The 23,954-nt window shown below is 41.3% G+C and overlaps 1 protein-coding gene across 3 annotated transcripts in view; it reads right to left on the minus strand.

The window, feature by feature from the left end:
• Window positions 1-16,286, minus strand: part of ASAP2 (ArfGAP with SH3 domain, ankyrin repeat and PH domain 2) — a 151,234-nt gene extending 134,948 nt beyond the window's left edge. For 2 of the 3 annotated variants that reach the window (XM_061622818.1, XM_061622816.1), the window contains exon 1: window positions 15,764-16,286. In XM_061622818.1, coding sequence (XP_061478802.1) covers window positions 15,764-15,889 — 126 coding nt within the window. In that variant the 5' untranslated portion in view covers window positions 15,890-16,286. Of the gene's footprint in view, window positions 1-12,910; window positions 13,171-15,763 lie in introns of all 3 variants that reach the window. The other variant, XM_061622817.1, reaches the window with a different exon arrangement.
• Window positions 16,287-23,954: the final 7,668 nt, after the last annotated feature.

The following is a 23,954-nucleotide window of genomic DNA, read 5'->3' on the forward strand; positions in this document are numbered from 1 at the left end:
TGATAATGTCTCTGACTTCACTCCATAGTTCTCCTGGTTCTCTGTCAACTAAGTTTAAAGCCTTAAATCTGTTCCTTACTTGATCTTTATATTCTTCTGGGATGTTATTTAAATTGTATTTTGGCATTATGATTGCTTTGTTGTTCTTCTTTAGCTTTACTAAGATTTTCGATATTACCAGTTCATTATCTGTACCACAGTCTGCTCCTGGTCTTGTTTTTGCAGAATGTATGGAACTTCTCCATCTTCTGCTACCAATTATATAATCAATTTGATTCCTATATTGACCATTTGGTGATGTCCATGTGTACAGTCGTCTTCTCGGTTGCTCAAAAAATGTTTCAAGAAACAAATTATTGGCTTCACAGAATTCGGTAAGTCTTTCTCCTGCTACATATCTATCTCCAAAGCCCCATTTTCCCACAATTCCTATTTGTTCTCTGTTCCCTACTTTTGCATTCCAGTCCCCCATGATTATCAGCACAACATGTTTTAGTGTGTTTTCAGTTTCTTCCTGTACTACCACGTAAAATCTCTCCATTTCCTCTTTTTCTGTGTTTGCTGTTGGAGCACAGACCTGGATGATGGTTATGTTAATAGGTTTTCCATTTAATCTCATTGATAACTCGCTCAAACCTTGCATTATAGCTCCTAATTGCTTTTGCTACATCACTTCTCACTATTAAAGCAACCCCATTTCTTCTTAATTTCTCATTTCCTGCATAAAATATTTTGTAGTTGCCTGAGTGAAAATGTTCCATTCCCATCCATTTTTATTCACTCACACCAAGTATTGTAATGCTGATACAATCCATTTCCTGCTTGATAGTTTCTAACTTTCCCTGGTTCATGCTTCTCACGTTCTATGTTCCTACTGTGTATGGAAGAGGTACCAGAGATCATATCGCAAAAGTACATTGGATAATGGAACGGACCAAGAAATTTCAGAAGAAAATTACCCTGTGCTTTACAGATTACAGCAAAGCTTTTCATTGTGTAGATCATGAAAAACTATGGAATGCTTTAAAAGAAATGGTGGTGCCACAGCATCTGATTGCCCTGATGTGCAACCTATACTCTGGACAAGAGGCTACTGTAAGGACAGAATATGGAGAAACCAATTGGTTCCCATTCGGAAAGGGTGTGAGACAGGGGTATATTTTATCATCCTATTTGCTTAATCTGTACACAGAACATATCATACAGAAAGCAGAATTGGACCAAGAGGAAGGAGATGTGAAAATTGGAGGGAGAAATATCAATAATTTAAGATATGCAGATGATACCATATTACTAGCAGAAACCAGTAATGATTTGAAACAAATGCTGATGAAAGTTAAAGAGGAAAGCACAAAAGCAGGACTACAGCTGAATGTTAAGAAGCCTAAAGTAATGACAACAGAAGATTTATGTAACTTTAAAGTTGACAACAAGGACATTGAGCCTGTCAAGGATTATCAATACCTTGGCACAGTCATTAACCGAAACGGAGACAATAGTCAAGAAATCAGAAGAAGGCTAGGACTGGGGAGGGCAGCTATGAGAGAACTAGAAAAGGTCCTTGAATGCATAAATGGATCACTGGACACTAAAGTAAGAGAAAAACCAACTCATTTGAAATGTGGTGGTGGAGGAGACCTTTGCAGGTACCATGGACCGCAAAAAAGACAAATAATTGGGTGTTAGAACAAATTAAACCAGAACTATCACTAGAAGCTAAAATGATGAAACTGAGGTTATCATACTTTGGACACATAATGAGAAGACATGATTCACTAGAAAAGACAATAATGCTGGGAAAAACAGAAGGGAGTAGAAAAAGAGGAAGACCAAACAAGAGACAGATTGATTCCATAAAGGAAGCCACAGACCTGAATTTACAAGATCTGAACAGGGTGGTTTATAACAGATGCTATTGGAGGTCACTGATTCATAGGTCGCTGTAAGTCGTAATCAACTTGAAGGCATGTAACAACAAATCTTCAGCTCATTAATCTCAATAGTTCTACTTTGAGTAATACTTAATTGAACACAACTCTATGAACTTGTGAAAGAAGGTTGAATGTTGCACTAAAAACTGACGAAACAAATTACTCTTGCTGGAGAGGAGATATGAATTGACTACCTTTGCTACCAGATCATTCTCTTCCATTACTATTTATTATTTATTTATTATTTGATTTATATCCTGCCCTTCCTCCCAACAGGAGTCCAGGGTGGCAAATAAAAGCACTAAAAAAAACTTTAAAACATCATAAGATGTTTTATTTCAACTAAGAACAGACTTTAAAATACATGAAAACCAAACATCTTTAAAAACATTTTTTTTAAAAAGCTTTCAATACATCTTTTAAAAAAGGTTGTTAAAAACATTATTAAGGAAGTAAATTCTATATAAAAACAAAGGGTGAGTAAATTCTACTTTTAGTTGTATTATATGCTACAGGCATCTTCTATACCCATGGAACAAAACAAAATGAAGTAAAAACCCAACAATATTCTGTAATGTAAGTGAGGGACCAGGGGCCCAAAGACAGATAGATGCATGCATAGCAGGGAAATTTCTACTCTTCTGCCTTTGTTCAAATAGTAATCCTGTTTAATCCTGATAGGGATTAAAATGATTAGTGAATGTATGGTTCTTCCTAAATAGCTTTCTTCAAAATAGATTTCACTAGAGCTGTTTTTTAAGAAAGGTTTCACTAAAAACAATCCAGAGCAAATAATGCATGTTCACACTGCTTTCATGCTCCCTTATTTACCTCAGTGTCTTTTAAAATATATAACAAAAGCTTTTCAGGAATGCACAGCTGATTTGTTCCACTACAATCTCCTTGGCTGTTTTAAGGTAGTCACATACATACTTAACATAATGCCTAGACAAAATTATAGACTTCCATCTGGAAAAAAAAAACACTACAGTGATAATCTACTCTTTACTCTGGCGTAAAAAGGAGTCTCTGCACAGCAGGTGATTTTATACACCACACTGCAATTCCTAGACAATGCTAAAGATTAAGAATCCAAGTCACAGCCTACACTCTAATTTCTGGCTTTTGTTGGTTTAGTCAGATACTAAGAATGCAGCTGTAGAAACTGACATTAAAGAAACATGAGTGCCAAGAGGAACAGCTGTAACATTTTCACAAATGAACTATATTCCTCTAGAATTCTTAGTAAAACTTTTAAAATTGTTAGCCAATCGTTAAACATCCTTGAAAAAAAGCAATCACTGGAAGACCAAACCTACTAAAACAAGAAAGAATATACTCAGCTCTATGCTACTTTGCACTATCTTCATCTCCTCTCTATCTTGGAAATCAGGAGTTTCTTAAGACCATTCCTACCCACAGCTTATGAATTGTTAACACAGCTTCCCATCCAAATAAATTAACTCTGCTATTTAATAAAGACATCACACCCAACAGACGTGCATCCTCTTGTCCATATTTCCTTGCTGTCACCCAACAGCCAGAAAACTGAAGCCCTCTGGATTAGGTCTTTGATCATCAGCAGCACACACGTCTTCAGCAACAATGCGTTCGGCTAGAGCATTCATTTCAGAACACGTGCAATGGTGCATTGGATAAAGTTAGTTGGAAAGATGCTACAGCCACTTATTGAATTTGTTATATAGGAGTTTTGTGTGATATTCCTCTACAAATCAAGAGCAGTTGGCAAGGCATACACATCATTACAGAAGTGGGTTATAAGACTGCAGAAATCCCCCCCCATTCTGAAAAACGGCTAGTCCATAGATCAGAAACATTTTAATGCAATAGCACCTTGATCCCCTATCTATAATCAAAAACTGATTGCTTTCCATTAAATAATGTATTCCAAAACATTTATGAATATGGTCACAGTGTTTAAAGGCAGTATGGCATTTTATCTTGAATATAATTATGACCCTGTTGAACGTGAAAGGACAGATTCCAGTACCAAGCCACATTTCAAGTTGCAAGGCTGCCATGCGCTTACTCTAAACTTGATTCTGAATGGTACGTACATTGCTCTCTTCATTTAATGGTACACTGTACTGTCACTTCACTGATTACTCCATGCAACCCCACATATATCATCTAGCAATTAAAGCAGCTAACTTGCAACAGAGTTAAGCAACTTCAATATAGCTGACATTGGGAAACTTGCTCCTTGACAGACCAATGCTGAACTTGCACTCAACAAAGGCAAAATTAATTAGAAAGGAAACAGAAGAAAGTAAACATGTATCCAACCTTACCCTATACTATGATGTTTGCTGCCCTGGGCTCCAACTAGGAGAAAGGGTGGAATATAAATCTAAAATAAATAATGTCTTATATTGTTATTATAATAATAATACTTTCTTCCTAATGCTAGACCTCAGTTCTTTGTGCTATCCTTCAGGGCATCAAATTTAAACGGCCATTCCTGGACCGGGATTACCTGGCTTCAGTTGTCCATGTTCTGGTGACATCCCATCTGAGCTATTGTAATGTGCTGTATGTGGGGCTGCCCTTGAAGAAGGTTCAGAGCCTGCAGTTTGTGTGGAATGTGGCTGCTAGGCTGGTAAGTGGGGCAACCTGATGGGACCATGTGTCACTGGTCCTGAAAGCACTGCACTAGCTGCCAGTTAGCTACCAAGGCTAATTTAAGGTCTAGCAAATAAAGCCCAAAAAGGCTTGTTACTCAAGTATCTAAAAAAGCACCTTTCCCAGTGTCAAACATCTTGGACCCTACAGGCGAGGCCTTGTAGGTGGTGCCACCATTGAGCACTGCCCAGTTGGTGCTGACCTATGACAGGGCCTTTTCATTGCTGGCTCCTCATTTGTGGAATGCCCTCCCCAGTGAAGTGTGTCTGTCTCCATCACTACTGACTTTTGGGAGGAATTTGAAAACATTCTGGCTCACCCAGGCATTTGATGGCTGAAGGGGACTGTTCCCGGCAACCTGAAGATAACTTATGAAAGAATGTTTTTAACTGTACTTCAGAATATTTTTAACTGTGTTTTAGAATGTTTTTAATTATAATTGTGTTTTGAAATGTTTTTAACTTTTTTTAGTACTTTAGAATATTTTTAACTGTATTTTAGAATGTTTGTAATTGTGTTTTGGAATGTTTTTGACTGCTTTTAGTATTCACTTCCTTTTCTTGTTAAACTGCTTTGTGTTTTCCACCATGGGCTCCTTCGGGAGGAAGGACAGGATATATATTCAATAAATATATAGTTATAGATTAATAATAAACATATGCTTAAATCTTTTCAGAATCAGTGGGAATCCTAGTCAATCTGAGCCGTGAGGTGAAACTGTCCCCAAGAAGCATCAAGCAGATGGCTAAATTAATCCCTAAAAAATTGAAGGGAAAATCTACTGCAAATAGTCTACAAGTATAAACCATGATGAAATTAAATTCTACTAACAACACAATCCTATGTGTCTTTATGCAGCGGTAAGCCCCACTTCATTTACTGGAATTTACTCCCAGACAAGCATGCATTGGACTGCAGCCTTAACAAGACAAACTATTAAAATACAGGCCAATGAATACTTAATTCTTGATACATAACTAATGACTGGCTAGAAGATGCCCTCATAGGTGGCCATCCAAAGTCTATGCACACATATCCAAGCCCTAGTGGTGTTTATAAAGGAATCTGGGAATTTGGTGCCACAATTCTTTAAAAGAAAACTTGGGGGAAATTACTGCATACTGTGCTGACAGCCATTTCCTGCTCTTAATCCAATCCCCTGGTTTGTTTGAAAACTCAGTTCTCTTGTTGCTACTGCTGGATTTCAAGCATCTCTGTTATGTCCTGGATGTTCCACTCTTGAATTATATGTTGTTTCCTAGAATGTATCTAACTGTGTTGCCTACTTGTTCAATAACTCTTCATTTCCTTGAGTTCTTCAAACTATAAACCATTGCACAAACAATGTGGGCTTCCTGTGGGCATCTGGTTGGCCACCATGAGAAGAGTGCTGGATTAAATGGAACCTTGGCCTCATCCAGCAGGCTCTCCTTATGTTCTTATGTTAACACACTTTTAACTTTTTTTTCTTCACCCAAGTCCCCTTTTTATGCAGATATGAACACATGGGGAAAGGCCAGCCTTCCCCAACCTGGTGTCCTCCAGATGTTGCTGGACCACCACTGACCACACTGGGACTGATGGGAATTGTAGTCCAAATCATCTGGAGTGGACCAGTTTGGAGGAAGGCTGGGCTACCTTCCAGTTGCTTCAGTTTATGCATGGAGTTCACACAGATTAATAAATTGTCCCAGGGTGAACTCTCTCACCCAAGAGTTGCTTGGTCACCTGTATCACCCTGGGAAGAGGTAAAAGGGGGTTGTCGCATATCAGATGTAGAAAATTGTGGCAAAATTTGTGGTTAAACGGTATGGGCTCATGGTGAATTCATGAATACAAACTGCCACATGCCGGATTTGGCTTTGTGTCATGCTGCTACTATCCTACATTTAGGGTTATTTATGCTGGGGCACCAAGATCAGGGCTGTGGAGTCGGTACGTCAAACCTTCAACTCCGACTCCTCTATTTTTCTACTGTCTGACTCTGACTCCACCCAAAATTGCTTCCAACTCCACAGCCTTGGAAACGGCTGTAAATGTCTTTTTAAATTGGAAACTCTCACAGGAGCATTTTTATCGCTGCCTGAATATGCACTGATCTTGGCATCACAACATTTGTCTTCATCTGGGTCCTGTGTCATACACTGACACACAAAATGTTTTCCATCTTGAGTTATGGTGAAATGCTCAACTACAGCTGACTTCATGGGAAGCTTCTTTGACATTTTGAATTTATATTTTAAAAAATTTGTCACTCAAAATTTATTTTGAAGCCGGAGTCAGAACGTTTCTACCGACTCCAACTCCACCCAAAATTGCTTCCGACTCCACGACTCCGACTCCACAGCCCTGACCAAGATAGGAATCCAGTGAGTGCTAGTGCATAAAGACAGCCAGCTCAGCACAAGCTGAAACAGCTGGAAGCCAGAAAGCAGGGTCAGCTTTTTTCTGTGGCAACCATACACCAAAAGAGTCATGAGACAAGGCCTAAAAAATAAAAAAAGTTCTGCCATTGTTCTGCCAAAATATAGGGATGGGAGGCAAGAGGGATAACTGCTCCAACTTCTGTCTTTGCTTCCACTGCTAGCACTATTTGGAGACAATGCTACAGCTTCTTCAGTTAACCCATTTTCTAATTTGGCCAAAATCCCTTGCACTTTTAGGTCCTGTTAAGTCTTAAATATTGCTGTTGATGCCCGCATTCCCTACACCATCACCACTAAGAAAAACAAACACTACCCTAGGATTCTTCACATTACTGTTGTTGTTTCCTAACTGAAGCCTGCATGTGTTGGATGCTGTCTTACATCAGACCACTGGACCATCTAGCTCAGTATTGTCTATATTGACTAGCAGTGGCTCTGCAGGGTTTCAGGCAGGGGTCTCTCCCAGTTCTACCTTGAGACACCAGAAATTGAAGCTGGGACCTTTGGCATGCAAAGCATGTGCTCTACCGCTGAGCTACGACCCATTCCAATCATTATATGTGTGAGTGGATATCATAATTATTTCCACGGAAGCCATCAAGGATGACAGTGGAAGAGGGTTATGACCCTTGAGTGGGCCCTTCTTTCTTTTTTCAATATTTATTTCTTAAATATGCAAAATAAAAACCGGGATGGATGGCAACATAAAGTGACATGACAAGCAGTCCAAGAGCAAACTGTAAGTCCCAGATTTTTCTAAAGGCTGATGACAGGTGCTGGTGCATTTGATGTTCAAAGGTATACAAAATAAAGTCCCACTATACCACATGAAATGCATCAGGTTTAGCTTTGCCTTGAATGGATCATAAACAAAGTGTAACTTTTTTTCCAAATCAATGTTCCAAGTATTCTTATACTAAAGGGATATGTTCAAATTATTCAAAGTTTTCCATGTTTGAGCAATTGAAAGATGAGCAGCAAATAAAAGATACATGACAATATCCTTACATTCCATTACTTTCTAACAAAATATTCTGCTTTGTTATTGACACAGCTCTGTCTGTTTGAAGGCTGAGAGCTTTTTCTGTGAATTTGTAACTCATAAGATCACAGGAAGCTGCCTTATACTGAGTGAGACCCATCGGTCCATCCAGTTCAGTACTGTCTGCTATGCTGACTGGCAGGGGCTCTCTAGGGTTTCAGACAGGGAATGTTCCCAGCCCTACTTAGAGATGTTGGGAATTGAACCTGGGCCCTTCTGTATAAAATGCTTAATAAAAATATAGTTTTAATAATAAAAATAAGGTTTTCAAGAGTTCACAAAACAGTATCACTTCCACTGAAACTAGCCACAATACTGTTATGCCTTATAGATCTTTGTAAATAATAGCTCTCACTAATAATAAAAATGTAGTTTTACTTAAAATTTGTATAGCTGTATCTAGGATTTAGGCCAAACTTTAACAGGAAATAAAAAAGGGGGGGAAGAGAGAAAATACCAATTCATTCACAACTTCAGGTCTTAATTACAGGGAGATATTTTAGGAACTTAAGAAATATCTATGAAAAGGAAATTATCACTCCCCCAATCACTAGTTTGCTCTAATTTCTAAGAACTAGGTATCAAATGCTTAAAGGCTTTTATTTAATATTTAGGGCACAATCCAACTTGTATTTGCACCAGGCTGGAGGGAGTTGGATGTGGCGGACCCCTGGCTGAGCCAGCAGGCTCCCAGCACTGCGGGGCTCTGCCGGCAGAAGCCCCTCATTACGGCTGAGCTGCAGCACCGCCACAATCCTGCCATCTTAGCCAGGAGCCTTCCAGGGAAGTCTAGCCCAGAGGATGGAGGGCCAGTGGAAGCCAGCGGAAGGCCAGAAAGCGGGGCGTTCTGGGGGCATGGCAGAGGTGGAGCCGAGGTGAGCGTACTTCTACTATATCCAACTCCCCTTTAGAGTGTTCCCATGGGTCCCAATCAGGCCAAAATTTCCACAGGCAAAAAGGTCTGCATAGGTAAATAATTACAATGGCTGTCAATGGGGAGTGCTTACTCTCTAGTAAGAGTATTCATCACAGCTGGCTTTTACCTCCCAATTCCCATGTGTAGCCAGTGACTGAGCTGGCATTTAGCTGGCCCGGCAGCTCCTGAAAGGTAAGTGGATGCTACAGAGCTTCCTGCCGGCGGCTTCGCTGCTGCCCTCCCCCCCCCCACTTCCCATGACTTGGATTGCTCTGCCCATCTGATAACCTTGCTGTTGTCTGAAAGAATCACCCCCTCCTCTGAAGTTGCCTTCCAGCACAGTTTTGTGACACATCAGTACCAAAACTAACTTACAGGATTTTTACATTCATACAGCAAAAAAGCAGCCATTTAGCCACTTTAATAGTCAAGGATTAAAATATAAATAAATTCAGATTTCTAGGTGCCTACCCTGTGCACTTGAGTGAAGAAAATTACTCTGATACACCAAACTAACTACTTTACAATTATATCACACTTACATGCATCCCAGCACATGTTTCAAGATGCACATTTCTAAGAAGTAATGCTGGAATGTCTGACAAGGTTGACCAGTGCTAAAATGCTAAGAATTCCTCCCTTGTTTGGAAGCTTGATCAACAGGTTTTTCTTTTGCATTGGGATAACTGATCAGTACATCTAAGATCAGAAAGGAATTTTCCTCCAGGTCAAATTCACTGTTCCTTGTAGCACGCTTGGTTCAATTATCTGGGTTTGTTTTACTAAACTTGATACTTCAGCTGCAGGTAATTCTGCTATGGTGCACTCTGCTCATCCTGCACAATAATATGGATATAAAGCCAATCATTGAGGAGTGTGCAATATGGAGAATCTTGTTTTGATTTCTCAGACTGGACTAGGTAAGAAGATCCTGCACACTTTATGTGTGTTTATTCTATACATACACGTAAGGGCTGGTTTGTTTTTCAGTTAGAAAACATTACAGAAACAGTAAACACAATTTCAAAGCAATGATACTTGTTACAGCTACAGTATATGTTCCGCAGACATATTCCACGGGCAGTATCCAACTAACATGTTCCACCAGCACAAGGATTTCTGCTTATGGGACTTCTCTCCACCCCCTGCACACACATACCACCCCCATCTCCTCCAAAGGGTTGAGGGGAACCCCTGGAACAGCTTTACAGGGTGTCAGGGGAGGAGGGGGAAAAGTCCCATCGTGCAAGCAGAAATCCTTGCACTGATAGGATGCTTCCTTAGCACTACTTTGGATACAACCCCATGTTTTTATAGCAGATCTTGCTACAAGCTCAGCATGTGGAACCCACACCAGATACAGCAAGCTTACAAGTGTCAATCTTTTTTAAGCAGTTGCATTACCAATATGGAACATATCCTTGACTCTGCATATCCAATATCTGTTATATATCTGGTCCAAATTAGAGATGTAAAGGCCCGAGGGGGGAAATTTGAGGGGTAGACCATTTGTTTTTCCCATTTTTTTCCTTCAATTTCTCAGGGGGGGAGCCTTCTTTTTTTCCAGTTTTTTCCTGGCCTTCACATCTATAGTCCTGACAGAAACTCTTGTATTAGCCAATGTAATTCAGAATGCATAAGCCACATCATCCAAAATTCGATATATTCACAGAAATTGTGCTTATCAGTCAACTTGTAGGAATGTTAACAGTAGTATCTATTCCAGCAACAGATTTGCAGTGATTTCCTGAATGTTGTAATAGTAGTGAAACAGAAAAGCCAGGCAAAATTTTAGTTAATGATTTCTCTGTGTGAGCGCACTGAAATAGTCAAAGAAGCTCAGACTATTACTCCAACAACTTTAAAAAAGGAGGAAAGACAGAGTTATCATATTCTAAAGCCATACAGAACTCGTCCCAAAATGAGATTAAATCTCCTTCATGGGGTTCTTCATTATTAAGAGAAATCCACTGATCCTGCCTTCAGAGCATGGGACACTACAGAGAAATGTATGTCTACAGATTCGCCAGTGCTTTAATATGTTGCAATGGAAATGGGTAATGTGACCAGAACATCAGTACTTCCAGTGTTTGTTAAAGTTGTTACAGTTTATTGTTATAACAGAAAATAACAACTTTTCCCCAAAACATTAGTAAGAAAAAATCCACTAAAACCTACACAGTGAACACTCCTTCACCATCCCCCACTTAGAAGAACAGACCTTCAGGCTGTAGGCATGTACCTAAACAGGTTTCCATTATTTCAGTGACTCATCATTTGCTGTAGCCTAGTTACTCTTCTACCTGGTGCAAGCGGTCTTGCTGCCATTTTAATATGATGTACATGAAGAAGAAGAAATCACAAGCCACAAGCATTTTTTTTAAAAAGCCTCCACAAAAATAGGTTTGGGAAGCATTGTGCAGGACCAGGCCAAGACACAAATTCTATCACTGTTTTTTCCCTTTTTTGTAATTAGAAACCTGGTGGCCTATTTCTAATCACAGCATCATCTACAGACTTGAAAAACCAGACAGGCTACTAAATGTGGTTAGTGCTGTGAAGGCTCTGAACTGTAATGTTGCAGCAAGAGACTAAAGATTTACATTTTGAAAGCCATAGCTATTTAGGCACTTAATTCTAAAATAAAATGTGCTTAGTGTAATTAAGCCATTTCAGAATCTCAATGTGACCAGTTCAGAACTGCTGATGTTTTGCCAACTTTACTGAAGAAATTAATCCTAGCAATGAACAGAGACACTTGCCAACACAGCTTCAATTAATGCAGCTATGCATAATTCTACTCGCCCTTAGTGAATAATTCTTGACAGGGCAGTAAATTGTTAGTTTTATTAGATCATCCTCCACTACACAGCATGATGTAAGAGACTGTCTTGAGATATATTGCAATTAACTATTTCATATTCTTACAAGATCTGAACAGGGCGGTTCATGACAGATGCTCTTGGAGGTCGCAGATTCATAGGGTCGCCATAAGTCGCAGTCGACTTGGAGGCACATAACAACAACATTTCATATTACTCTTCAATAGAAATCTCTATCCAGTATCCAAAACACAGAGAATAGTTATGATAATGCATACTGATTGCACTGCTTTGGAACTAGCTTGCAACCCCATGTGTGACCTATAACAGCTGTCTAACAGATTAGGTAAAATACAAGCATGTTTTAGGATTGCTTGCTTGCTTAAATACCCTGTTTCCCAATTATAAAGGAAACAAGCTTTCAGCATCCTTTTTAGAGCAAGCCCTCCCCGCTCAAAAACTGAAATTTATCACCAGATCAAAACTGTGAATGATGCTCTTTCACAAGTCGGGATGTTCTTGTGTCTGACTCATGAGATTAAAAAAAGAAATCTCATTATTCTAAGCTACAAAGTGACAATTTGAATGCACTCTTTCTTTGCCTCTTAGTCTTTCCAGTCTTTATAGCTCAAGCTACGAAGGAGCTCTCGTTAAAATAGGAATTAATGTTAACTTTATTACAAAATGACTGATAGTCACAGTTTCTGTGTTTTGAATACTAGATGTTGTTCTGGAATGTGCACCCCGAACTGTCATACAAGAGCATCTATCTGAAGATTTTGTCTCATGTGGGGTGTCTCACAAATAGTTAACTCTTCTCCAAAATCATAAGCACTACAACTTCTTTTAAAATCAAACATAAAGTTCTGTCACTCCCCAAAGCCTCAAGACACAGAACATTTTGGTTAACCAGTTGATGGTTATTTATGGCGTTGGTATAGAGAGAGTTGTGTTAAAGGGTAGAAGAAGGGGGGGTTATTCCTTCCAAATGTGATGCCCAAAACTCAAAAGAAAAATCCCAAAATTCCAAAGAACCATTTCATTATTGTTTTAGACTGGGATTAGGCAATAAATGGACTACAGGCCACGTTAGCCCTTCCAAGGCATTTGCCCATCACATGTCAACTCACCTTCAGGCAAGTTGAAAATGGAAATGGACTGCCTTCAAGTCGATCCCGACTTATGGCGATCCTAGGAATACGGTTTTCATGGTAAGCGGTATTCAGAGGGGGTTTACCATTGCCTTCCTCTGAGGTTGAGAGGCAGTGACTGGCCCAAGGTCACCCAGTGAGCTTCATGGCTGTGTGGGGATTCGAACCCTGGTCTCCCAGGTCGTAGTCCAACACCTTAACCACGACACCACACTGGCAAGTTAACCTGGAGGAAAGAACTGGAGAAAACCTGGGGGGTTAGCAAGCTGAATGTTGCTAATCCTTACTTTACAGTGTGAATCTATCTATGGTTACTCAGAGATAAGTCCCACTATGATCAATGGACTTCCTCGCTAGCAAGTGTGTTTTGGGTTGCAGCTTTAGACACAAAAACTCTTAACTTTTCAAACAGAAGAACGGAAGATCATTTGAAGAAATCCCACATGCCAGGCCACATATTTTCCCAGAGCTGCTCTGCGTGTCTCAAGATTGTATATATATAATTTTAAGAAGTGATAATTAGGGAATAGCAATTTAAGAACAAATCTGTGTAGGGGGGAATTGTTTTTCAACAGCAAAATAGTATTTCTTCCACTCTGGACTAGCTAACTTGAATTCAACAGTTTTTCTTTTAAAGTGCAAGATAGAGCCATAGGAATCCACCGTAACAAAGCAGTGTAAAAGATAAGAGTAAATACATCCGTTTACAAGCTAAATGAACACTGTTATGAAGCAGGCTCAGAAAGGCTGCTATTCAAATAAAAATGCAAAGTAACTTTCTAGTTTACAACTTTCTACCTTACGTGTGTCAATGAGATACATTCAAACCATGTTTGAACATTCTGTCAAAATTCATTTTACATGGCACTGTAAGATAGGATTGTATTGATTCAAACAATAGTCTAGTTTTTATTAGGTAGGAAATATTTTTCAAGATATGCTGAATATTTAGACAGTTTACATCTCAGATATTCTCCCCCTCCCTTTTTTTTCCTCTGGGAGAGCCAGTGTGGTGCAGCGGTTAAGGCGTTGGACTATGACCTGGGAGACCAGGGGTTGAATCCCCACACAGCCATGAAGCTCACTGGGTGACCTTGGGCTAGTCACTGTCTCTCAGCCTCAGAGGAAGGCAATGGTAAACCCCCTCTGAATACCGCTTACCATGAAAACCCTATTTCTACGGTCGCCATAAGTCGGAATTGACTTGAAGGCAGTCCATTTCCCTTTTTTTTCCTGGTAAATCTCAAAGGCACACAAAGAATCCCAAAACTTTGTGTGTGTGTGCGTACACACACGCTTGCACCAAAGTAAAGCAGATAGACTCATTGAAGGGATGGACAAAAGCTGGGTCCAGTTCAATGATAAATCCATTTGCCTTTTAAAACATTGTGCATACTGGGAAACATGCACCTTTCACTTCTTTTGTCGAAGGCAAGATTGCTTACAATCCTATGTGCCGGGGTCTGCCACAACTTAATAAAAAGAGGAAAAAATACTGTGGTGACAGCAAAAGAAGAGTCCCAAGTGAACACATGCTTTGGTAAAACAGGTTTGTGATCCTATATTAGTTGTAGTCAAGGCCCTAAGCCTTTTCTTTTGGAGACACAGATTTTAATTCCTAGAAGGGATATAAGGGATGGAAAACTCCATGGGTCACCAAAATAATGTGGCTTAAAATGAGAGACAAGAGATGAAAACTTATCGATTTTACATATAACCTAACCCTAACCCTATGTGGATCTGCAGCATTTACTTTGTTGTAGTATTCCCTTAACTCCTCAATCCCCCAGATGGGAGAGAAAAATCTCCAGGTTTACAGACTGATCCCATGCATCCTTACTCAGAAGCCCCACTAGGTTCAAACAGACTCATGTCCTAATATGTGAGGCACAGGAAGGCAGTTTTGGGATCAAATCCCAATGAAAACAGTGGGATTAATTTCTAAATTAATGTGCTGCGGATCAGGTTGCACATCTCCTAAATCCCATCCTACTGTATTAAAATGCAAAAGCCATGTGGCGACAGGAAAAATTACTAATATAAAAATATATATTAAACATTTGATTGGTCCCTCGGCCCAGTAAGAAAACCATGCCATCTGCTGGGTATCAAGAAGTGTTGGGGGAGGGGAGGGGAGGGGGGGAGAGAGAGAGAATGGTCCAAAATCTTTGTGTCAGGAAAATGTAGCTCGTTTCCAGAAGAGAGGGCAGGAAGAAATGGATGAAGATAGATGTGCTGAATACAGGTGGATCCATGCCGCCCCCTCCTTAAGGGCTGAGGGCATTCAAGCCCTTTGTAGCCGAAAGGTGGTGGTGGTGGTGGTGATAATAATAACAATAATAACAATAATAATAACAATAATAACAATAACAACAACAACATCGTCGATAGAAAATAGGTGCTAGAGAGGTGTTTCCGAGCAAAAATCCGAATTTTCAAAAAGGCGGGCAAAGGGGAAACAGAAGAAAGAGGGAGCTACTGTGATTCCAAGCAAAGTACAATCCCCAAGGTATAAATGGGGGCTGAGTCGGGCACGAAGCCCCCTTTGTGCCAGAAGAAGGCAGGACTGAGAGGGAAGGGGAGAAGAGGGAAAAGGAGCCTGGGTATGGCTCGTGGCTCCATATTTCCCTCTTCCAGCCAGCCAGCCTCCCGCTTTTCGAAAGAAACACACACCCAGTGGCACAAGAGGCTGCCGAATAGAGCCCGGACTCTGGGGCTTGGGCGGGGAGAGAAGACGGTGCGGGCTGGCTTGGGCAGGCGGGCGAGCCGCCTTCTGCAGGCCAGGCAGAGGGGCTGAGCAGGGCTCTGCCCCCTTTCGGCGCTTTCGCTCACCTCTTCGATGGCCGCCACGGTGTTCCGGCACTGCACCATCCGGGTGGTGAAGTTGGAGGCGGTGGGCGACTTGTAATCCTCATTGGTCTCGGACACGAATTCCGACACGGAGATCTGGTCCGGCATGGCGGGGAGGGAGGGAAAGAAGGAAGGGAAGGGAAAGGAGAGCGGCGGGGCGGGCAGGCGGCTCCACCGGAGGAGGGGACGGAGGGAAAAGGACTGGGAAGGAGGAGAGAAAGAGCGAGAGAGGCAGACAGGCAGGCAAATGGGGAGTCTCCCGCCTCACATCGCTCGGCAACCAGCGGCTGGTTACTGCGCTTCCTCCTTGCAACCTAAGCAGCAAGCGAAGCGTCAAAGGGGTTATTATTATGAGAGAGCTAGACACACACACTACACACAAATACAAGAAAATGCCCTAGTTTTTGGAGGAGGATGAGGGGGAGAATCAGACATACACCCCTCCCCTCTAATGAAGCACAAGGAGGAACGGGGGGGGCAGACCAGACAAACACTCCTCCCACAATAACGCACTGAGGGAGAATCCAGCGCCACACACGCCCATTATAACGCCAAAGGAACGAGAAACACCTCCCTGAATACGGCGGGGCAGGAGAAGAGGGGAGATTCTCGCCTCTCTATGATCACGTGCAAGGGGCAGATAAAAAACGGGGGGTATAATACACACGACACCAGGAAAGAGCCGTTTATGTCTAACTTCTCTTGGGAGTGCGTTTACACAGCATTTTTACTGATTTACGGCCTTACATTCATATTCCACTCTTCTTCAAAGGAGCTCCGGAAAACATACATGGTTTGCCCACACTCTCAGTTTTATTCCTCACCCTTATAGCCTTCAATTTTATTCTCACAACAATCCTGTGAGGTGGGTTAAGTTGAGAGATCCTGAGTGGCCCAAGGTCACTGTGAGCTGCATGGCTGAACAGATACTATAACATGGATGTCTCGGGTCCCAGTCCAAACAGGTGGTAGACACAGAACACTGTACATGTTTCCTATAAACACGACAGTGTTTGGCCTGGTTCACGAATGCATTGACATCACTTGATTTCACTATACTTGGGGCTGGTTCACACATGCAGTCTTCAACCTGTTGAGGACTGCAACATCAGAGGATGGCTTGTATATGGCAATACATACAATGTCCGGTGTAAAATGTTTTTCAGGGGAGTCACTTTGCACATTCAGCTGCCAGTCATTACATGTATATAAATCAAGTGATGCACATGAATATATGAATGTCACATTTCCATTGGCTGCTGGCTATTATTTTAAGGTGTGATCTGACGACTTAATTTGCTTTTTACATTTTTCTTCTCTTATTATGCTGTACTCTTGAAAACCTGAATAAACATAACATTTTTAAAAGAATGTCTGAACTAGGTCTTGATGACTGTACGAAAAGACTCCAGTTAAAAAGCATTGGGTTTGAGATGATGTGAGGACATTTCTTTAAGTTATATCTGTGATGGTTTATTCACACATACAAGTTCACATATTTTGTGAAGTAATGAATCAGACAGAAAGAAAGAACAATAGATTGGAAACTGCCAGACTGAGTCCATCTAGCCCAAATATTACACTGACTGTCAGTGGCTCTCCAAGGTTTCAAACAGGAGCCTTTCCCGGACAGAAATCATACAAGCAAATATGGGTAGTATTTGCTATTGCTGGGGGTTTTTTTGTCTGCAAACATTATGTAAATAATTATGTTATTTTCCACATTGTTTTGGAAGCTTCCCTTCCATACCTGAAGGACCGCTTATGCCCATATGTACCTGCCCGGGATTTAAGATCATCTGCCTCTGGTCTCCTCTGCATGCCTGGAGTGAAAGATGTTAGACTGACAGGCACGCGGAGAGAGCCTTTTCAGCGGTTGCCCCCAAGTTTTGGAATACCCTACCCCAAGAAGCCCACTCTGCTCCCTCCCTGATGGTTTTCTGGAGACTTCTGAAAACGATCTTGTTCCAGAGAGCCTTTGGGAGGGACTGAAGGTAGAGCCTGTACCTGATTTTATGCCTTCTATGTTAATTTTTACCTCAGTAGTCCCTTCAGTACTACTCCCTATATATGCATATATGTGTGTATGTCTGTGTATATGTATATATATAGTTTTATGTATTTTAATTGCATTTTATGTATTTTAAGTTATTTTAATGTTTTTGTGATTTTTATTGTGTACAATTTTATTATGTACAGGCTCGATTTTATTGTAAGCCTCCCTGAGTGCCCTATTATAGGGTAGAAGGGCAGGATATAAATATTTTAAATAAATAAATCCAGAATGTATGATACTTTTCTGCTAGGAAGATGGGTTAAAAGGTGACCTCTTATGGATAAACTGCCTCCACTCATGCAGTGTTATGTCATACCAACAAGCAACTTCCTAAAGAAGATGACTGGCTCTTTTCGTACTGAGAGATGCTGACTCATACACAGTGTCTCAAGCATTGACTGAGAAGAAGGGAGTGGAGATAGTCTTGTGGAAGCTCCTATAGGGATGTGCTAGAATTCCCCCCCATTCAGATTTGGTATTGAATTTGGCATTAATTTGTTTATTATATATAATTGCAGATCAGGTTTTTATGTAGCGATTTTCCGTGGCTATTTTTGAAAATGGATTTTTAAAAAATCTGCCTTTAAAATATCGATATTAACAATGATAATTTTATCTATATTTCCTTTCATTTATCAATATTACCTTTAAAATATTGACATTTCCTTTAAATGTTTTGATATTTCCTTTAAAATTGAAAGAGAAAAAATGGATCTGTAAAAGCAATTGCTTACAGACAAAGAACAAACTCAGAATTGATACTGGCCTGTTAGGTTGACGGGATGCTTTCAAAGTGGCACTGACCAACAGATCCCATCCCTAAGCTCCTAACACTCCATGTTTTACAATATCAACTCTACAGTGGGGTGTTGTTTTCTCTGCTGTTACTTAATGAGGACAGGCCATGTGGGAGCCTCCACTTGTAGCAGGAAAATGTCTTGTGCCGGCACTACCCTCAGGCCCAGGCCCAGCGCTCGCACATGGCCAGGTAGGCCACTGGCCGGAGGGCCCAGGATCTCACACAGGGCCTCAGGGGCCCTCCTGGGATAAGCACAGGCCAGCAGCAGAGGTGGGAATCAGCAAGTGGCGGCACAGGCAAGCCCCACCAGCTCTACAGCAACAGAGTCTGTCCTACTCAGCTGCGCCACTGCCGGGGAAGAGAAGCGCCAGGATGGTTGCTAAGGAGCTGCTTGGCCTGTCCTGAGTTTCAGGCATGGGAGGAGGGGCGGAGCTTACTGGCCTGTAGCAGTGGAAGGGAGGCAATGCTGAGGGGAGGAAGGGGCTGGAAAAGAGCCTCACTGTGTCTATTCTAATTGCTCAGAAGTAAGCCCTGTTGAATTCAGAAGGACTTCCTCTCAGGTAAATGTAGTTAGAATTGCAGCCTAAGAGTGCGCTGTGGAGCTTGGAAGGAAGATAAGAAGGATTTCCTGGTTTTCTTAGGCTACAGTCCAATAATGTTTACTCAGAAGTAAGCTCCATTGGGTTCAATGGAACTTACTCCCAGATAAATACATTGGATTGCAGCCTTAATTACATAATAATCATTGCCTCCCCACCCCCTCATTACCTTTGCCCCACTGATCAGAGAGAGAGAGAGAGTTAAGAGCTTCCCTCTCCTTTTACAGGCAAACTTCCATTGTTCAGGTCTGTCCTGGAGCTTTTTATATTAATTCCCTCTCTCTCCCCCCCCCCAGCTTCCCCACCACCACCCCGCCCAGGCTTCCCCACCACCCCAATTGTAGCTGGGAAGCTCCTGTTATTTTAATGTATATATTGCTTTTTCTATAAGGAGTTCAAAGATGGTTCTTCCCCTCCCCATTTTATCCTCTCAACATCCCTGTGAAGTAGGTTAGACTGAGAGACAGTTACAGGGCCAAGGCCACCCAGCAAGCTTCATGGCTGAGCAGGGATTTGAAACCACATCTGACAGGAGGTCCTAGTTATTGTGTGTCACTTTAACTTGGAAACTTGTATATTTATTATGCTTGGCGGTAACACGGCATGTTCAGAGACTAATAGTTTGTCCCTAGAAAGGCCCTTTTTATCAGTCCTTCATACAAAGCGTTATATTAGTAATACTAATAGCATTAAATCACCACCAGTGCTGTGTGTTTATTCTGCACTAGACATCAAAGGTGATTCCTCTTACATTTATTCCTCTTATTAGACATTTTTATGAGGGTTTCTGATGGACTGAGGCATGCTGGAGTATTGCGTTGCGTGAGTGTTTATATGCGTCTGAAGGTTTCTCTGCATGTAAGTCCTATAATGTGGAGGTGTCTTTTAGTGTCATTTTGTACACTATACTCACTTAACATATAGGTGAATTGTAGCTGAATTATTGTGACTGGTTTTTTGTTTTTAGAAATTGAATTTTAACTTTTTAAAAATAGTATTAGTTTAAAAGGGCAGCCTTTAATCTACTGTTCTGTCCTTGGTTTGCCCTGGTGCTCTGATATAACAGTGCCATGTGGCAATAAGGAGTTTTAAGATTATACAGCCACAGATTTTTCGCATTCCGCAATGTTAAATTGAAAATACCCCCATGCCATTCTGATGCTTTCCATAAGCTCATTTCAAAACAAAACCTTACAAAACTTATAGTCCTGAACTCAGAAACTCTTGCTTAACAACCCTCTAAATTTTCATGGCGATACACAAAACAGCCCGCCTGCTCCCCTCCCCCTCCTACCTGCTCCCCTCCCCCTCCTGCCCTCTGCCCTTCCTCCCCTACCCCTGTCCTTCCTTCTCCTCCCTTCCCCATCCCCCAGTGGTCAGTTTCACCTATCCTAAGCATGATTGCAGGGGAGTAAATTCCACTGAACTCAATAAGCATGCAAATGATCAATCCATTCTCAGCAAACTTGCACAGGATCCCATTTCTTACCTCCTGGATTAAAAAGCAGAGAAATTCACTAATAGGCAAAAAACCTTGTGGTTTAAGAATGTACCTATAGCCCACAGATATTTCTATCAAACTTTAAAAAGCAGGGAAATTGGGCAGCTATAGTGAATGCACCAGGGGAGCAAGAGACCTGACCTGCTCTCAGACATTCTACTGCCTTAACATTTGTCAAAATGCAAACACAATCTGGGTTGGTCTTTCACAGTCCAATCCACTTCCTGTGTAGCTTGGAAGAATTTGGCAACATGTTCTTAAACCGCAAGGGTTTTTTTGCCTATTAATGAATTAATTCTGGAATGCCTTCTAATATCTCAGCACAGTTGAGTAAGTTGTGAGTGTAGGGAAAGGGCCATTGCAGCATCTGCCTTGCATGCAGGAGGTCCCTCAGGTTCAGTCCCCAATGGCATCTCCAGGTAGAAGAGGTGCCATCGGGGACTGAACCTGAGAGACCTTCTGGGAAAGACTCCTGCCTGAAACTCTGGAGATCTGCTGCTAGTCATTGTAGACAGTTCTGAGCTAGATGGACCAACGATCTGACTCAGTATAAGGCAGCATCCTATGTGAGTAGAAAATCCTGGTGGAGAACTGAAATGTTTATTTGAAGTGCTTTTTTCAATGATCTGTGCAAAATGACAGGAAAGGATGGCTTCAGCCCCCCCCCCCACATACTTTTTTGTCTGTGAAAACATTAAAGTAGAGAAGCCAACAGAAACCGCGAAAAATGAGAATTATTTCTCAGTACATTTTGTGGAAGATCCCAGGCTCTGATATTATTCATATAATCTCCCTATCATTAACATGGTAAACCAGAATAAATTCTTAGGAGCTGAGGCTTACAAAATAGGTAAATTTACCCAACAAATTAAAATAAATCAAATGTTCGTATTTTTATTTTATAAGAGGGGCTTGCAATATTGGTGAATATTTCTTTTCTTTGAAAGGAGTGAGGCCACAAGGGAGGAGGAATATGGTTTGAGGAGGAAAGGGAGGGGACACGGGCCCACAGATACCCTGTGCCCCCCAGAAACCAGGAGCCAGCCCTGCACAGGCCAGACACTATGCAGTCCGTGTGGAAGCAGCACCTTTGGGCCCTGCCATGGAACATGGTGAAGCAGTCTGCTTCAGGCCACACTATGAGGGGTGGGGATACATGAAGGCTGGAACTGGTGCCCGAACGTTGAAGCAAATATTGTTAGTGTTGCTGGTCCTAGTACAGAGGTGGGGAGCCTGTGACCCTCCAGATGTAGTTGGATTCCATCTCCCATCAGCTCCACCCAACATAGCCAATGGTCAGGGATAACAGGAGTTGTTGTTCAGTAATATCTAGAGGGTCACAGGCTTTTATTTTTGCCTCCATTTAGGTAGGAGCATGTCTTGTGCTGACAGACACTGCCTTTGAGTCAGACACCATGGAGAATAAGGAGTATGTATGAAGGAGATAGAGAGCCAGTGTGGTGTAGCGGTTAAGGTGTTGGACTATGACCTGGGAGACCAGGGTTCGAATCCCCACACAGCCATGGAGCTCACTGGGTGACCTTGGGCCAGTCACTGCCTCTCAGTCTCAGAGGGAGGCAATGGTAAACCCCCTCTGAATATCGCTTACCATGAAAAACCTATTCGTAGGGTCGCCCATAAGTCAGAATCGACTTTAAGGCAATCCATTTCATTTTTCATGAAGGAGATTAGGGGACTATATTCTGCAAAATAAAATGACATTCCAGTGATCTCATTTTGCAGAGGCTTTCTAGACTTCCTGTCACTTCACATAGGGTACCTGCCAGGTCAAAAGCAGCGGCTCACTCAGTGCACCCAATCCAGCTGGCTTTGGCTCTGCCACTTATCAGGTGATGGGTGGTAGAGTTGAAGCCTACTTTCCCTTGCCATTCCACAATTGTGAGTGCACTTTAAGGCTCCCAGTTTTGCATTGGCAGCCACATTTCTACCTGCCCCATACCTGATGTCACATATGATATCAGGTGTGGGCAAGTGGGAATGGTTTGGTTCTTGGGCTGGAGGTTCTCCACACCTGTTCTAGTGGATCATGGGATATTATTTTATTTATTTCTGCATTTAATTGCTTTTAGGCAAACTTCTTATTATGTGTTGTATTTCATGTTAGCAACTGGAGTAGTCTTGCCCATTTGGGTGTTTGCAGGAATATGGTTGTGCACCTAATTAAAGGTTCTTCCTACCTCCATCAAAGCCATTTGATCTAAGGGAATGCAACCAGCAGCTGGTTCTCATAAAATCTCATTAGTCTCATTGATTCCCTTCAGCATTTCTGAGAGAGAGAATGTTTTACTCATGCAATTGTGGTTGGCCTCTTTCACAGCTAATTATTACATAGAATTATATACAGACTAGTAAATGTTAGACTCAGATATTTTATTTATTTATTTATTTATTAAATTTCTATACCGCCCCATAGCCGAAGCTCTCTGGGCGGTTCACAACAATGAATTAATATAGCATGCATTGTATAATTCAGATTAGACAGCAAATTCATTAATTATGTTAAATAATATTTTTATGGTAATAACAGTGTTATTTTGCTTTGTTTTGGCATTATTTAACACAGGGACTTCACCATTGGATCATCCCACTTCCCATGCTGGCATGCTTAGTTCTAAATCTGCACTAGGGATAGGTGAGAAATTCAGTTCAGTTCTCACTTCAACCCAAATTCACACTTTCCAAAAACGCTATGAGAACCAAAACACAACCATCCTCAGAAATTTGCACTTAATTGAATTTTGCAATGCAGTTCGCCAGCCAACACTTACAAAAATGCATATGCTAGGAGAAAGTGTGCGTACCCATAAACATGAATATATTAGTGAAAATAACATGCACAAATTCATTATATGACAAGAAATTGCTTGCAAAAATGGGTACATTAGTCAAAATTGCCTACAAAAATGTGTATATTCGGAGAAATTTGCACAAAAATGCAGGAAAATTTTCATGAGGATTTTTAAAAAAATGCAAACTGCTGCAGAGATGTGGAGAACTGAATTTAAGACTGGAAAAATGAAAAACTGAGAGAATAGAAACTGACAGATTGTTGCATCCCTAATTTGCACATATTTTTACAAAGGATTTGAGTCAGTATCAATAGTTAAGATTCACCTCTTAAATTACTTTTGGCGTTTCGGTTTAGCTAGTTCCTCCTGCACAGTTCCACACTGGTTATGGAACACAGGAAGCTGCCT

The sequence above is a fragment of the Rhineura floridana genome, chromosome 4 (genome assembly GCF_030035675.1).
Source record: "Rhineura floridana isolate rRhiFlo1 chromosome 4, rRhiFlo1.hap2, whole genome shotgun sequence".
Taxonomy (NCBI): domain Eukaryota; kingdom Metazoa; phylum Chordata; class Lepidosauria; order Squamata; family Rhineuridae; genus Rhineura; species Rhineura floridana.